The sequence below is a fragment of the Engystomops pustulosus genome, chromosome 3 (genome assembly GCF_040894005.1).
Source record: "Engystomops pustulosus chromosome 3, aEngPut4.maternal, whole genome shotgun sequence".
NCBI classification, from domain to species: Eukaryota; Metazoa; Chordata; class Amphibia; order Anura; family Leptodactylidae; genus Engystomops; species Engystomops pustulosus.
The window spans coordinates 223,860,622-223,875,169 of NC_092413.1; the positions used below are offsets into that span (position 1 = coordinate 223,860,622).

At 45.7% G+C, this 14,548-nt stretch overlaps 1 protein-coding gene across 1 annotated transcript; it reads left to right on the top strand.

Moving 5' to 3' along the window:
- The first annotated feature begins 13,861 nt into the window (after positions 1 to 13,861).
- Positions 13,862 to 14,548, top strand: LOC140122984 (uncharacterized). Its single transcript, XM_072144234.1, is given in 3 exon segments — positions 13,862 to 14,126; positions 14,129 to 14,295; positions 14,297 to 14,548. Coding segments are annotated over 3 exon segments (684 nt in total).

Sequence of the window (14,548 nt, forward strand, 5' to 3'; positions counted from 1 at the left end):
GCTGTATATAGTGTCATGTCTCCTCCTCTGTGTGACTGCTGTATATAGTGTCATGTCTCCTCCTCTGTGTGACTGCTGTATATAGTGTCATGTCTCCTCTGTGTGACTGCTGTATATAGTGTCATGTCTCCTCTGTGTGACTGCTGTATATAGTGTCATGTCTCCTCCTCTGTGTGACTGCTGTATATAGTGTCATGTCTCCTCTGTGTGACTGCTGTATATAGTGTCATGTCTCCTCCTCTGTGTGACTGCTGTATATAGTGTCATGTCTCCCCCTCTGTGTGACTGCTGTATATAGTGTCATGTCTCCTCCTCTGTGTGACTGCTGTATATAGTGTCATGTCTCCTCCTCTGTGTGACTGCTGTATATAGTGTCATGTCTCCTCCTCTGTGTGACTGCTGTATATAGTGTCATGTCTCCTCCTCTGTGTGACTGCTGTATATAGTGTCATGTCTCCTCCTCTGTGTGACTGCTGTATATAGTGTCATGTCTCCTCCTCTGTGTGACTGCTGTATATAGTGTCATGTCTCCTCCTCTGTGTGACTGCTGTATATAGTGTCATGTCTCCTCCTCTGTGTGACTGCTGTATATAGTGTCATGTCTCCTCCTCTGTGTGACTGCTGTATATAGCGTCATGTCTCCTCCTCTGTGTGACTGCTGTATAAAGCGTCATGTCTCCTCCTCTGTGTGACTGCTGTATATAGTGTCATGTCTCCTCCTCTGTGTGACTGCTGTATATAGCGTCATGTCTCCTCCTCTGTGTGACTGCTGTATAAAGCGTCATGTCTCCTCCTCTGTGTGACTGCTGTATATAGCGTCATGTCTCCTCCTCTGTGTGACTGCTGTATATAGCGTCATGTCTCCTCCTCTGTGTGACTGCTGTATATAGTGTCATGTCTCCTCCTCTGTGTGACTGCTGTATATAGTGTCATGTCTCCTCCTCCGTGTGACTGCTGTATATAGTGTCATGTCTCCTCCTCTGTGTGACTGCTGTATATAGTGTCATGTCTCCTCCTCTGTGTGACTGCTGTATATAGTGTCATGTCTCCTCTGTGTGACTGCTGTATATAGTGTCATGTCTCCTCCTCTGTGTGACTGCTGTATATAGTGTCATGTCTCCTCCTCTGTGTGACTGCTGTATATAGCGTCATGTCTCCTCCTCTGTGTGACTGCTGTATATAGTGTCATGTCTCCTCCTCTGTGTGACTGCTGTATATAGTGTCATGTCTCCTCCTCTGTGTGACTGCTGTATATAGTGTCATGTCTCCTCTGTGTGACTGCTGTATATAGCGTCATGTCTCCTCCTCTGTGTGACTGCTGTATATAGTGTCATGTCTCCTCCTCTGTGTGACTGCTGTATATAGCGTCATGTCTCCTCTGTGTGACTGCTGTATATAGTGTCATGTCTCCTCCTCTGTGTGACTGCTGTATATAGCGTCATGTCTCCTCCTCTGTGTGACTGCTGTATATAGCGTCATGTCTCCTCCTCTGTGTGACTGCTGTATATAGCGTCATGTCTCCTCCTCTGTGTGACTGCTGTATATAGCGTCATGTCTCCTCCTCTGTGTGACTGCTGTATATAGTGTCATGTCTCCTCCTCTGTGTGACTGCTGTATATAGCGTCATGTCTCCTCCTCTGTGTGACTGCTGTATATAGTGTCATGTCTCCTCCTCTGTGTGACTGCTGTATATAGTGTCATGTCTCCTCCTCTGTGTGACTGCTGTATATAGTGTCATGTCTCCTCCTCTGTGTGACTGCTGTATATAGCGTCATGTCTCCTCCTCTGTGTGACTGCTGTATATAGCGTCATGTCTCCTCCTCTGTGTGACTGCTGTATATAGCGTCATGTCTCCTCCTCCGTGTGACTGCTGTATATAGCGTCATGTCTCCTCCTCTGTGTGACTGCTGTATATAGTGTCATGTCTCCTCCTCTGTGTGACTGCTGTATATAGCGTCATGTCTCCTCCTCTGTGTGACTGCTATATATAGTGTCATGTCTACTCCTCTGTGTGACTGCTGTATATAGTGTCATGTCTCCTCCTCTGTGTGACTGCTGTATATAGTGTCATGTCTACTCCTCTGTGTGACTGCTGTATATAGTGTCATGTCTCCTCCTCTGTGTGACTGCTGTATATAGTGTCATGTCTCCTCTGTGTGACTGCTGTATATAGCGTCATGTCTCCTCCTCTGTGTGACTGCTGTATATAGCGTCATGTCTCCTCCTCTGTGTGACTGCTGTATATAGCGTCATGTCTCCTCCTCCGTGTGACTGCTGTATATAGCGTCATGTCTCCTCCTCCGTGTGACTGCTGTATATAGCGTCATGTCTCCTCCTCTGTGTGACTGCTGTATATAGCGTCATGTCTCCTCCTCTGTGTGACTGCTGTATATAGTGTCATGTCTCCTCCTCTGTGTGACTGCTGTATATAGTGTCATGTCTCCTCCTCTGTGTGACTGCTGTATATAGCGTTATGTCTCCTCCTCTGTGTGACTGCTGTATATAGTGTCATGTCTCCTCCTCTGTGTGACTGCTGTATATAGTGTCATGTCTCCTCCTCTGTGTGACTGCTGTATATAGTGTCATGTCTCCTCCTCTGTGTGACTGCTGTATATAGTGTCATGTCTCCTCCTCTGTGTGACTGCTGTATATAGCGTCATGTCTCCTCCTCTGTGTGACTGCTGTGTATAGTGTCATGTCTCCTCCTCTGTGTGACTGCTGTATATAGTGTCATGTCTCCTCCTCTGTGTGACTGCTGTATATAGTGTCATGTCTCCTCCTCTGTGTGACTGCTGTATATAGTGTCATGTCTCCTCCTCTGTGTGACTGCTGTATATAGCGTCATGTCTCCTCCTCTGTGTGACTGCTGTATATAGCGTCATGTCTCCTCCTCTGTGTGACTGCTGTATATAGCGTCATGTCTCCTCCTCTGTGTGACTGCTGTATATAGCGTCATGTCTCCTCCTCTGTGTGACTGCTGTATATAGCGTCATGTCTCCTCCTCTGTGTGACTGCTGTATATAGCGTCATGTCTCCTCCTCTGTGTGACTGCTGTATATAGCGTCATGTCTCCTCCTCTGTGTGACTGCTGTATATAGCGTCATGTCTCCTCCTCTGTGTGACTGCTGTATATAGCGTCATGTCTCCTCCTCTGTGTGACTGCTGTATATAGCGTCATGTCTCCTCCTCTGTGTGACTGCTGTATATAGTGTCATGTCTCCTCCTCTGTGTGACTGCTGTATATAGTGTCATGTCTCCTCCTCTGTGTGACTGCTGTATATAGTGTCATGTCTCCTCTGTGTGACTGCTGTATATAGTGTCATGTCTCCTCCTCTGTGTGACTGCTGTATATAGCGTCATGTCTCCTCCTCCGTGTGACTGCTGTATATAGTGTCATGTCTCCTCTGTGTGACTGCTGTATATAGTGTCATGTCTCCTCCTCTGTGTGACTGCTGTATATAGTGTCATGTCTCCTCCTCTGTGTGACTGCTGTATATAGTGTCATGTCTCCTCCTCTGTGTGACTGCTGTATATAGTGTCATGTCTCCCCCTCTGTGTGACTGCTGTATATAGTGTCATGTCTCCTCCTCTGTGTGACTGCTGTATATAGCGTCATGTCTCCTCCTCTGTGTGACTGCTGTATATAGTGTCATGTCTCCTCCTCTGTGTGACTGCTGTATATAGTGTCATGTCTCCTCCTCTGTGTGACTGCTGTATATAGTGTCATGTCTCCTCCTCTGTGTGACTGCTGTATATAGTGTCATGTCTCCTCCTCTGTGTGACTGCTGTATATAGTGTCATGTCTCCTCCTCTGTGTGACTGCTGTATATAGTGTCATGTCTCCTCCTCTGTGTGACTGCTGTATATAGTGTCATGTCTCCTCCTCTGTGTGACTGCTGTATATAGTGTCATGTCTCCTCCTCTGTGTGACTGCTGTATATAGCGTCATGTCTCCTCCTCTGTGTGACTGCTGTATATAGCGTCATGTCTCCTCCTCTGTGTGACTGCTGTATATAGTGTCATGTCTCCTCCTCTGTGTGACTGCTGTATATAGTGTCATGTCTCCTCCTCTGTGTGACTGCTGTATATATTGTCATGTCTCCTCTGTGTGACTGCTGTATATAGTGTCATGTCTCCTCCTCTGTGTGACTGCTGTATATAGTGTCATGTCTCCTCTGTGTGACTGCTGTATATAGCGTCATGTCTTCTCCTCTGTGTGACTGCTGTATATAGTGTCATGTCTCCTCCTCTGTGTGACTGCTGTATATAGTGTCATGTCTCCTCCTCTGTGTGACTGCTGTATATAGCGTCATGTCTCCTCCTCTGTGTGACTGCTGTATATAGTGTCATGTCTCCTCCTCTGTGTGACTGCTGTATATAGTGTCATGTCTCCTCCTCTGTGTGACTGCTGTATATAGCGTCATGTCTCCTCCTCTGTGTGACTGCTGTATATAGTGTCATGTCTCCTCCTCTGTGTGACTGCTGTATATAGTGTCATGTCTCCTCCTCTGTGTGACTGCTGTATATAGTGTCATGTCTCCTCCTCTGTGTGACTGCTGTATATAGTGTCATGTCTCCTCCTCTTTGTGACTGCTGTATATAGCGTCATGTCTCCTCCTCTGTGTGACTGCTGTATATAGTGTCATGTCTCCTCCTCTGTGTGACTGCTGTATATAGTGTCATGTCACCTCCTCTGTGTGACTGCTGTATATAGTGTCATGTCTCCTCCTCTGTGTGACTGCTGTATATAGTGTCATGTCTCCTCCTCTGTGTGACTGCTGTATATAGTGTCATGTCACCTCCTCTATGTGACTGCTGTATATAGCGTCATGTCTCCTCCTCTGTGTGACTGCTGTATATAGTGTCATGTCTCCTCCTCTGTGTGACTGCTGTATATAGCGTCATGTCTCCTCCTCTGTGTGACTGCTGTATACAGTGTCATGTCTCCTCCTCTGTGTGACTGCTGTATATAGTGTCATGTCTCCTCCTCTGTGTGACTGCTGTATATAGTGTCATGTCTCCTCCTCTGTGTGACTGCTGTATATAGTGTCATTTCTCCTCCTCTGTGTGACTGCTGTATATAGTGTCATGTCTCCTCCCCTGTGTGACTGCTGTATATAGTGTCATGTCTCCTCCTCTGTGTGACTGCTGTATATAGTGTCATGTCTCCTCTGTGTGACTGCTGTATATAGCGTCATGTCTCCTCCTCTGTGTGACTGCTGTATATAGCGTCATGTCTCCTCCTCTGTGTGACTGCTGTATATAGTGTCATGTCTCCTCCTCTGTGTGACTGCTGTATATAGCGCCATGTCTCCTTCTCTGTGTGACTGCTGTATATAGTGTCATGTCTCCTCCTCTGTGTGACTGCTGTATATAGTGTCATGTCTCCTCTGTGTGACTGCTGTATATAGTGTCATGTCTCCTCCTCTGTGTGACTGCTGTATATAGTGTCATGTCTCCTCCTCTGTGTGACTGCTGTATATAGCGTCATGTCTCCTCCTCTGTGTGACTGCTGTATATAGTGTCATGTCTCCTCCTCTGTGTGACTGCTGTATATAGTGTCATGTCTCCTCTGTGTGACTGCTGTATATAGCGTCATGTCTCCTCCTCTGTGTGACTGCTGTATATAGTGTCATGTCCCCTCCTCTGTGTGACTGCTGTATAAAGTGTCATGTCTCCTCCTCTGTGTGACTGCTGTATATAGTGTCATGTCTCCTCCTCTGTGTGACTGCTGTATATAGTGTCATGTCTCCTCCTCTGTGTGACTGCTGTATATAGCGTCATGTCTCCTCCTCTGTGTGACTGCTGTATATAGCGTCATGTCTCCTCCTCTGTGTGACTGCTGTATATAGTGTCATGTCCCCTCCTCTGTGTGACTGCTGTATAAAGTGTCATGTCTCCTCCTCTGTGTGACTGCTGTATAAAGTGTCATGTCTCCTCCTCTGTGTGACTGCTGTATATAGCGTCATGTCTCCTCCTCTGTGTGACTGCTGTATATAGTGTCATGTCTCCTCCTCTGTGTGACTGCTGTATATAGTGTCATGTCTCCTCCTCTGTGTGACTGCTGTATATAGTGTCATGTCTCCTCCTCTGTGTGACTGCTGTATATAGTGTCATGTCTCCCCCTCTGTGTGACTGCTGTATATAGTGTCATGTCTCCTCCTCCGTGTGACTGCTGTATATAGCGTCATGTCTCCTCCTCTGTGTGACTGCTGTATATAGCGTCATGTCTCCTCCTCTGTGTGACTGCTGTATATAGCGTCATGTCTCCTCCTCTGTGTGACTGCTGTATATAGTGTCATGTCTCCTCCTCTGTGTGACTGCTGTATATAGTGTCATGTCTCCTCCTCTGTGTGACTGCTGTATATAGTGTCATGTCTCCTCCTCTGTGTGACTGCTGTATATAGTGTCATGTCTCCTCCTCCGTGTGACTGCTCTATATAGTGTCATGTCTCCTCCTCTATGTGACTGCTGTATATAGCGTCATGTCTCCTCCTCCGTGTGACTGCTGTATATAGTGTCATGTCTCCTCCTCTGTGTGACTGCTGTATATAGCGTCATGTCTCCTCCTCTGTGTGACTGCTGTATATAGTGTCATGTCTCCTCCTCTGTGTGACTGCTGTATATAGTGTCATGTCTCCTCCTCTGTGTGACTGCTGTATATAGTGTCATGTCTCCTCCTCTGTGTGACTGCTGTATACAGTGTCATGTCTCCTCCTCTGTGTGACTGCTGTATATAGTGTCATGTCTCCTCCTCCGTGTGACTGCTGTATATAGCGTCATGTCTCCTCCTCTGTGTGACTGCTGTATATAGTGTCATGTCTCCTCCTCTGTGTGACTGCTGTATATAGTGTCATGTCTCCTCCTCTGTGTGACTGCTGTATATAGCGTCATGTCTCCTCCTCTGTGTGACTGCTGTATATAGTGTCATGTCTCCTCCTCTGTGTGACTGCTGTATATAGTGTCATGTCTCCTCCTCTGTGTGACTGCTGTATATAGTGTCATGTCTCCTCCTCTGTGTGACTGCTGTATATAGTGTCATGTCTCCTCCTCTATGTGACTGCTGTATATAGTGTCATGTCTCCTCCTCTGTGTGACTGCTGTATATAGTGTCATGTCTCCTCCTCTGTGTGACTGCTGTATATAGTGTCATGTCTCCTCCTCTGTGTGACTGCTGTATATAGCGTCATGTCTCCTCCTCTGTGTGACTGCTGTATATAGTGTCATGTCTCCTCCTCTGTGTGACTGCTGTATATAGTGTCATGTCTCCTCCTCTGTGTGACTGCTGTATATAGCGTCATGTCTCCTCCTCTGTGTGACTGCTGTATATAGTGTCATGTCTCCTCCTCTGTGTGACTGCTGTATACAGTGTCATGTCTCCTCCTCTGTGTGACTGCTGTATATAGTGTCATGTCTCCTCCTCTGTGTGACTGCTGTATATAGTGTCATGTCTCCTCCTCTGTGTGACTGCTGTATATAGTGTCATGTCTCCTCCTCTGTGTGACTGCTGTATATAGCGTCATGTCTCCTCTGTGTGACTGCTGTATATAGTGTCATGTCTCCTCCTCTGTGTGACTGCTGTATATAGTGTCATGTATCCTCCTCTGTGTGACTGCTTTATATAGTGTCATGTCTCCTCCTCTGTGTGATTGCTGTATATAGTGTCATGTCTCCTCCTCTGTGTGACTGCTGTATATAGTGTCATGTCTCCTCCTCTGTGTGACTGCTGTATATAGCGTCATGTCTCCTCCTCTGTGTGACTGCTGTATATAGCGTCATGTCTCCTCCTCTGTGTGACTGCTGTATATAGTGTCATGTCTCCTCCTCTGTGTGACTGCTGTATATAGCGTCATGTCTCCTCCTCTGTGTGACTGCTGTATATAGCGCCATGTCTCCTCCTCTGTGTGACTGCTGTATATAGCGTCATGTCTCCTCCTCTGTGTGACTGCTGTATATAGTGTCATGTCTCCTCCTCTGTGTGACTGCTGTATATAGAGTCATGTCTCCTCCTCTGTGTGACTGCTGTATATAGTGTCATGTCTCCTCCTCTGTGTGACTGCTGTATATAGCGCCATGTCTCCTCCTCTGTGTGACTGCTGTATATAGCGTCATGTCTCCTCCTCTGTGTGACTGCTGTATATAGTGTCATGTCTCCTCCTCTGTGTGACTGCTGTATATAGAGTCATGTCTCCTCCTCTATGTGACTGCTGTATATAGCGTCATGTCTCCTCCTCTGTGTGACTGCTGTATATAGTGTCATGTCTCCTCCTCTGTGTGACTGCTGTATATAGTGTCATGTCTCCTCCTCTGTGTGACTGCTGTATATAGCGTCATGTCTCCTCCTCTGTGTGACTGCTGTATATAGTGTCATGTCTCCTCCTCTGTGTGACTGCTGTATATAGCGTCATGTCTCCTCCTCTGTGTGACTGCTGTATATAGTGTCATGTCTCCTCCTCTGTGTGACTGCTGTATATAGTGTCATGTCTCCTCCTCTGTGTGACTGCTGTATATAGCGTCATGTCTCCTCCTCTGTGTGACTGATGTATATAGTGTCATGTCTCCTCCTCTGTGTGACTGCTGTATAGACTGTGATGTAACTGCAGGATGTGGATGAAAGAGGTCACCAACACTCATGACTGGGGATGAGCAGACTAATTGAAAGGAAATCTACCATCCGTGTTTATGCATTGTGAAGCAAACTTACCTTTAGAAAACTGTAGCTATACTGATGCAGAAACATATCTTGTTTAATCCCTGAACTGAGTGGTTTTGTTCAAAAAATAATTATAGAATGCAGGACCTTGGGAAAGCTGGGTGATGTCTGGCTGCCATGCATTAGCACATTACATGGAGCTTCCTGAACTGTCCAGGCAGGATTAATCAACCTGAGCTGGATGACTCATACACAGCAGCTGGGGATGGTGCAGAGATTGATTACTTCTGCCTGTCAGGGACAACACAGTGAATACAGCGTTCTCTGGAGCAGTGCATAGTTAGGGTAAGGGGAGAAGCACCGGAGCAGCCACAGGAGCAACAGAGACTCATTATCATCATTTTATAATAGTTTTTTCAGCAAAACTACTCAGTTCAGGGATTAAACAAGATATGTTTCTGCATCAGTGTCGCTACAGAATTCTCAAGCTATGTTTGTTTCATAATGCATGCAATAAAATTATGGGATTCCTTTAAGTTTCGGGTCCAGCTTTGTTCTGTCAGGCTGAAACATCAAAATCCTGTTTGGACTTAGTTCCCAATACCAAATCCAGACCACGCCCCCAGCCACACCCACAATTGCTGCCGGTGTTACTGATGGGCAGGTTGGAGCCGGAGCAGAACCTGTAAAGTTTTATATGACACCAGCAGTAAAGTTCTCTCCTTCCTGCTCATGACACGGCTCCACTCCCTATAATGATGACAACCTAGAAAACTCATCTGCCCACACATCCTCGTCTTCTCAGAGGCTCCAGGTCGTCCTGTTACATATGAGCTGCTCTGTGTGATGACCTTTTATTATACACTAAGACGTAAATGATTATGTGCATTTGGAGCAACCGCCTGTCGGCATCTCTGAAGAAGGGGTAACGTCCCGAAACGTCACATGATGTGCTGGTTGGAGAATATACAACAGCTTGAGCTTATGTTAGAGGACTTTGGTCATACAGACAGCAGGTGGCGCTGTGTTAAGTGTTAATGTGTTTGCTTATAAACTGTGGTGCCAGTGTCTTACTACTCTGCTTGTTAGATCTCTCTTGTATCCTCCATGTTTGTGAGATCCCATGTTAGGCATGTAATGGTTGCTGTGTATCTCCAGTAAAGATCACAATAAATATAACTGACTGTGTGCTGATGCTTCAACTCCAGATAGCTGCAATCTGCAACAGGTTATGGCCCAGGACACAGAACACAAAATCCAGTACCCAGACAAGACAGCAGCAGATCCTGGTGAAAGATCCTCATCTCCGGATACAAGAAAGAGGAAGGGTCTGATATATAAAGGAGAGGATCAGCAGAATGGCCGCAGCTCAGAGCTCAGACTGACAGCGTCCAAGCCGAACAATGACAATTATCAGAACTGTTATTATCCAAGGACGACCTGTGCGAGGTTATTACTACAGAAAGACCACAGATCAATGACCAGGAATGGGACAAGAAGAGCAGACAGGCCATGGCCACCATAAGTCTGTTATATAAGACATGAGAATACAGCACAGGGAATGTGGGAGGCATTACAGAGGATGTATGAGAGATCCAGCGAGTTATTCCTGCTCAGAAAATTATACAGAATGAGACTTAACAAAGAAAAAGACCTACGAGAGCAAATAACTGCAATGCTGGAAGTGGCTACACAGCTGAGGACAATGGGTCACGTGGCAGCCATATTGTTACGTAGTTTACCAGACTCATACAGCGCACTGATCAATGCTCCGGAGACCTGAGGCAGACCTGACCCGAGAATCTGTAAAGACTCGGCTGATGAATTTCAGAGAAGAAAGGAACTTGAGCCTGAATATACGGACACTGATACTGGAACAGCCCTTAAAGCTGCAGATGAACGTTTCAGATGCCACAAACAGGGACACTTAAAGAAAGACTGCACAATATGGAAGGCAGAACAACAAAAACTAATTCCAAAAGGTCAAAGCTACTACATCCCAACCACATGTTAATAACTGGAATGGTACATTCAAAGTAACAGATGATCAAAAACTACAAACTTGGTGCATTTATTCTGGTGCAACAAGTCACATGACAAGCAATGGGAACTTCTTCAATGGGCTAGACACAACTAAAAGGGAAATGATCTATCCTGCAGAAGGAACTGGACATGGAATCTTATTGAGCTCAAGTAAAAATGGAGGCTGTTCAGCCATACCAATGCAGGATGTACCATATCAGTGGTGGAGAACCTATGGCACGGGTCCAGAGGTGGCACTCAGAGCCTTTCTGTGGGCACACGGGCCTCTGACCCAGCACACCAGACAGGACTCAAAGAATCTTTCTGCAGTTCCAAGCAACTTAAAAGATGTGGCTTACAGTCATATTTTGATACTTACTTCGCTACTTGGGACTGTAGGAAGAGGGAGAATGAGTAGACAGGGCTGAATTATCTTTGGAGGACCTCCTGCTGGCTCCATGATTCTCTGTGTACAGAGGGACCCTGGAAAGAAGCTAAAATGATGAAACTTTTCCATTTTTCTATTGTGTAGCTGTCCTCAGGAGGCCAATAGGATTGAAAGTTGTTGAAGAACATGGAGCAATAAGTTACTGCTTTCATTTTTGGTTGGCACCTCGGAATAAATAAAGGGTGTTTTGGGTTGCTTTTTGGGCACTCGGCCGCTAAAAGGTTTGCCATCACTGCAATATACGTTCCCAGTCTGGAAGGTGGACTGTTATTGGTGAAACGCTTGACAGCTAAAGGACTTACTGTCAGATTCCAAGGTGATGAGTGTGCTATCCTACACGGAAAGAAGGTAGTAGTCAATGCCAAAATAAATGAGCACTTGTATAACCTCAGCACGGTGAAGGAACAGGTAAAACTATGCACTCATGGACACAATGGGGCAGATTTACTTACCCAGTCCGGTCGCGATCCAGCGGCGCATTCTCTGCGCTGGATTCGGGTCCGGCCGGGATTCATCAAGGCAGTTCACCCGACGTCGACCAGGTGGCGCTGCTGCGCTGAAGTTCCCTGAAATGCACCGAAGTTCATGATCCTATCCTGGATGAAGGTGAGTTCAAGCTCCGCAACACAATTTCCTTTTTTAAATGCAGCTTTTTTTCCAAATCCGTCGGGTTTTCGTTCGGCCACACCCCCCCGATTTCCGTCGCATGCATGCCGGTGCTGATGCACCACAATCCGATCGTGTGCACCAAAATCCCGGGGCAATATAGGGCAAATCGGAAATATTCGGGTAACACGTCGGGAAAACGCGAATCGGGCCCTTAGTAAATGACCCCCAATGACTGTATACACATATGGCACAGACGATTAGGCCACAGACATCCTGACAGCATACAGGAACTATAGAAAAGGAACCTGACAAAGGATCCAGTTGCACAAACACCATTAGGTGTGAATGTTGCATTAAATCCAAAGCTACAAGGGCAACACTTCCTAAAGCAAGCGAGAGCAGACCTCAAGACCACTTGACATTATACACAGCGACGTGTGTGGTCCAATGCGACTAAGCACTCCTGCTGGAAACAGGTATATAGTGACCTCCATAGATGACTATTCAAGGTACACAGTTATTTACCTAATGAAAAACAAAACCAAAATTTTGGATACGTTACAGGACTACATAACAAAGACAAGCAACAAATTTCAAAGGAAATCTCTGATACTGAGAAGTGATAATGGAGGAGAATTTACTGGACACAAGATTGAGACCTATTTAAATCAACACAGTATAGAGCACCAAAAGACAGTACCCTACACACCAGAGCAAAATGGGGCAGCCGAAAGGAAGAACAGAACACTGACTGAAATGATCAGGTGTATGCTAACAGATTGTGGACTACATGAGAAATACTGGGGTGAAGCTGCAGTGACAGCTACTTATCTACAGAACAGACTTTTCTCTAGGACAGTGGAGAAAACCCCATATGAACTGTGGCACGGTGAGAAGCCAAAGGTACAACACATAAGAGGGTTTGGTTATATCCCAGAAGAGAAAAGCACCAAACTCCAGAACAGAGCAGTAGGGGGGGCTCTAGCAGGATATAGTGATAACTGCAAAGGATACAGAATCCTAGACACCAAAACTGAAAGGGTTACTATTAGCAACAGTGTCACTTTTATTGAAGAACTAAAGGATGGTGTGATGACTACACTGGAATCAAGAACAGAAGAGAAAAATTATGAAGACCAGACAACCACTGCATCCTCTGAACAAGTAGCTGAAGTCAATACAAACTCAGATACCATGAGTCAGATGACACAACCGACCCCAAATACAGAACCAAGGCGTTCAACTAGAGAAAACAAGGGTAAAGCCCCAGTGCATCTCTCATACAAAGTGAGTACAGCTATTGCTTATGAACCTGCATCCTGGGAAGAATTGTCACAGCTTCCGGACAGGGAAGCCAGTAAATGGATAAAGGAAGCAAAGGAAGAAATAAAATCTTTGCACGAGACTAAAACGTGGACAGAACTGCCAACAGGAAGAAAAGCTATTGGCTGGAAGTGGACCTTTAAAGTTAAATACAATGCAGATGGCACCCTTGAACGATATAAAGCAAGACTAGTCGCCAAGGGATACTCACAAAAGTATGGAGAAGACTACGACGAGACATTCGCTCCAGTGGCTACAATCAGAACGTTACTCTCAGTAGCAGCTAACAAAATGCAGGTGAAACACTTTGATGTAAAAACTGCCTTTCTACATGGTGAGTTACCTGAAGACATTTATATAGAACAACCACCAGGATTCAAAGACGAGCAAAGACCAGACCTAGAATGCAAACTTCAGAAAAGTATATATGGTCTAAACCAGGCAGCCAGGGCGTGGAATGTGAATTGACATGAGGTCCTTACCAGTGAGGACTTTCAGCAGAGTAAGGCAGACCCCTGCCTGTACACAAAGAGACTGACAGACAGACGGATCTTTGTGCTCATTTATGTGGATGATCTTTTGGTCTGTTTTGAGCAAGAAGGGGATGAACAAGGAATATTACAAACCTTGAATCTAAATTTTGAGACAAAGGATCTTGGAAACATAAGAAACTACCTCGGCATTCACATCGAGAGGGAAGAAGATGGAAGTTTTCTTCTGAACCAGCAGCAGAAAATTCAGGAAATAATAGAGACTTTTGGATTGGTCTCCCCGTGTCTCCCATGGAAACCAACTACCTTAAAGAAATGAACAATCAAAACAAATCCCTACCAAATGATAACCAATTTAGAAGAGCCATAGGAAAATTGCTGTACATCGCCACTGCTACAAGACCAGATATTGCAGCAGCCTTAGGAATTTTATGCAGAAAAACCTCAAAGCCAAGTCAGCTAGATTGGAATGGCGTAAAGAGAGTTATACGCTATTTAAAGGGAACCTTGCATTTTATGCTAAAGTTACCAGCAAGTAACAAATGCAACCTAATAGGATATGTTGATGCTGATTGGGCGGCAGAAAATCCACCAGTGGCTATCTGTTTCTCATTTCGGGTGGTGCTGTAAGCTGAGCTAGCAGAAAACAGCTGTGTGTAGCACTTTCATCAACAGAAGCAGAGTATGTCGCAGCAGCGCATGCAAGTCAAGAAGCTATCTGGCTACGACAACTGTTGGTTCGACTTGGGTCAACAACAGTTGGAACCAACGACGGTCTTTGAAGACAACCATGGATGTCTTGCACTCGCACGGATGGAAAGAGTCAACCCACAAAGCAAGCATATCAATGTTAAGTTTCATTTTCAGCGAGATTTTCAACAACAAGAAGTTCTGGAATTACAGTACTGCCCAACTGAGGAGATGCTCACGGATATGTTCATGAAACCTCTAAGCACAGAGAGACATTCTAGGCTCATGAAGAAGCTCGGCCTAATGGACTAA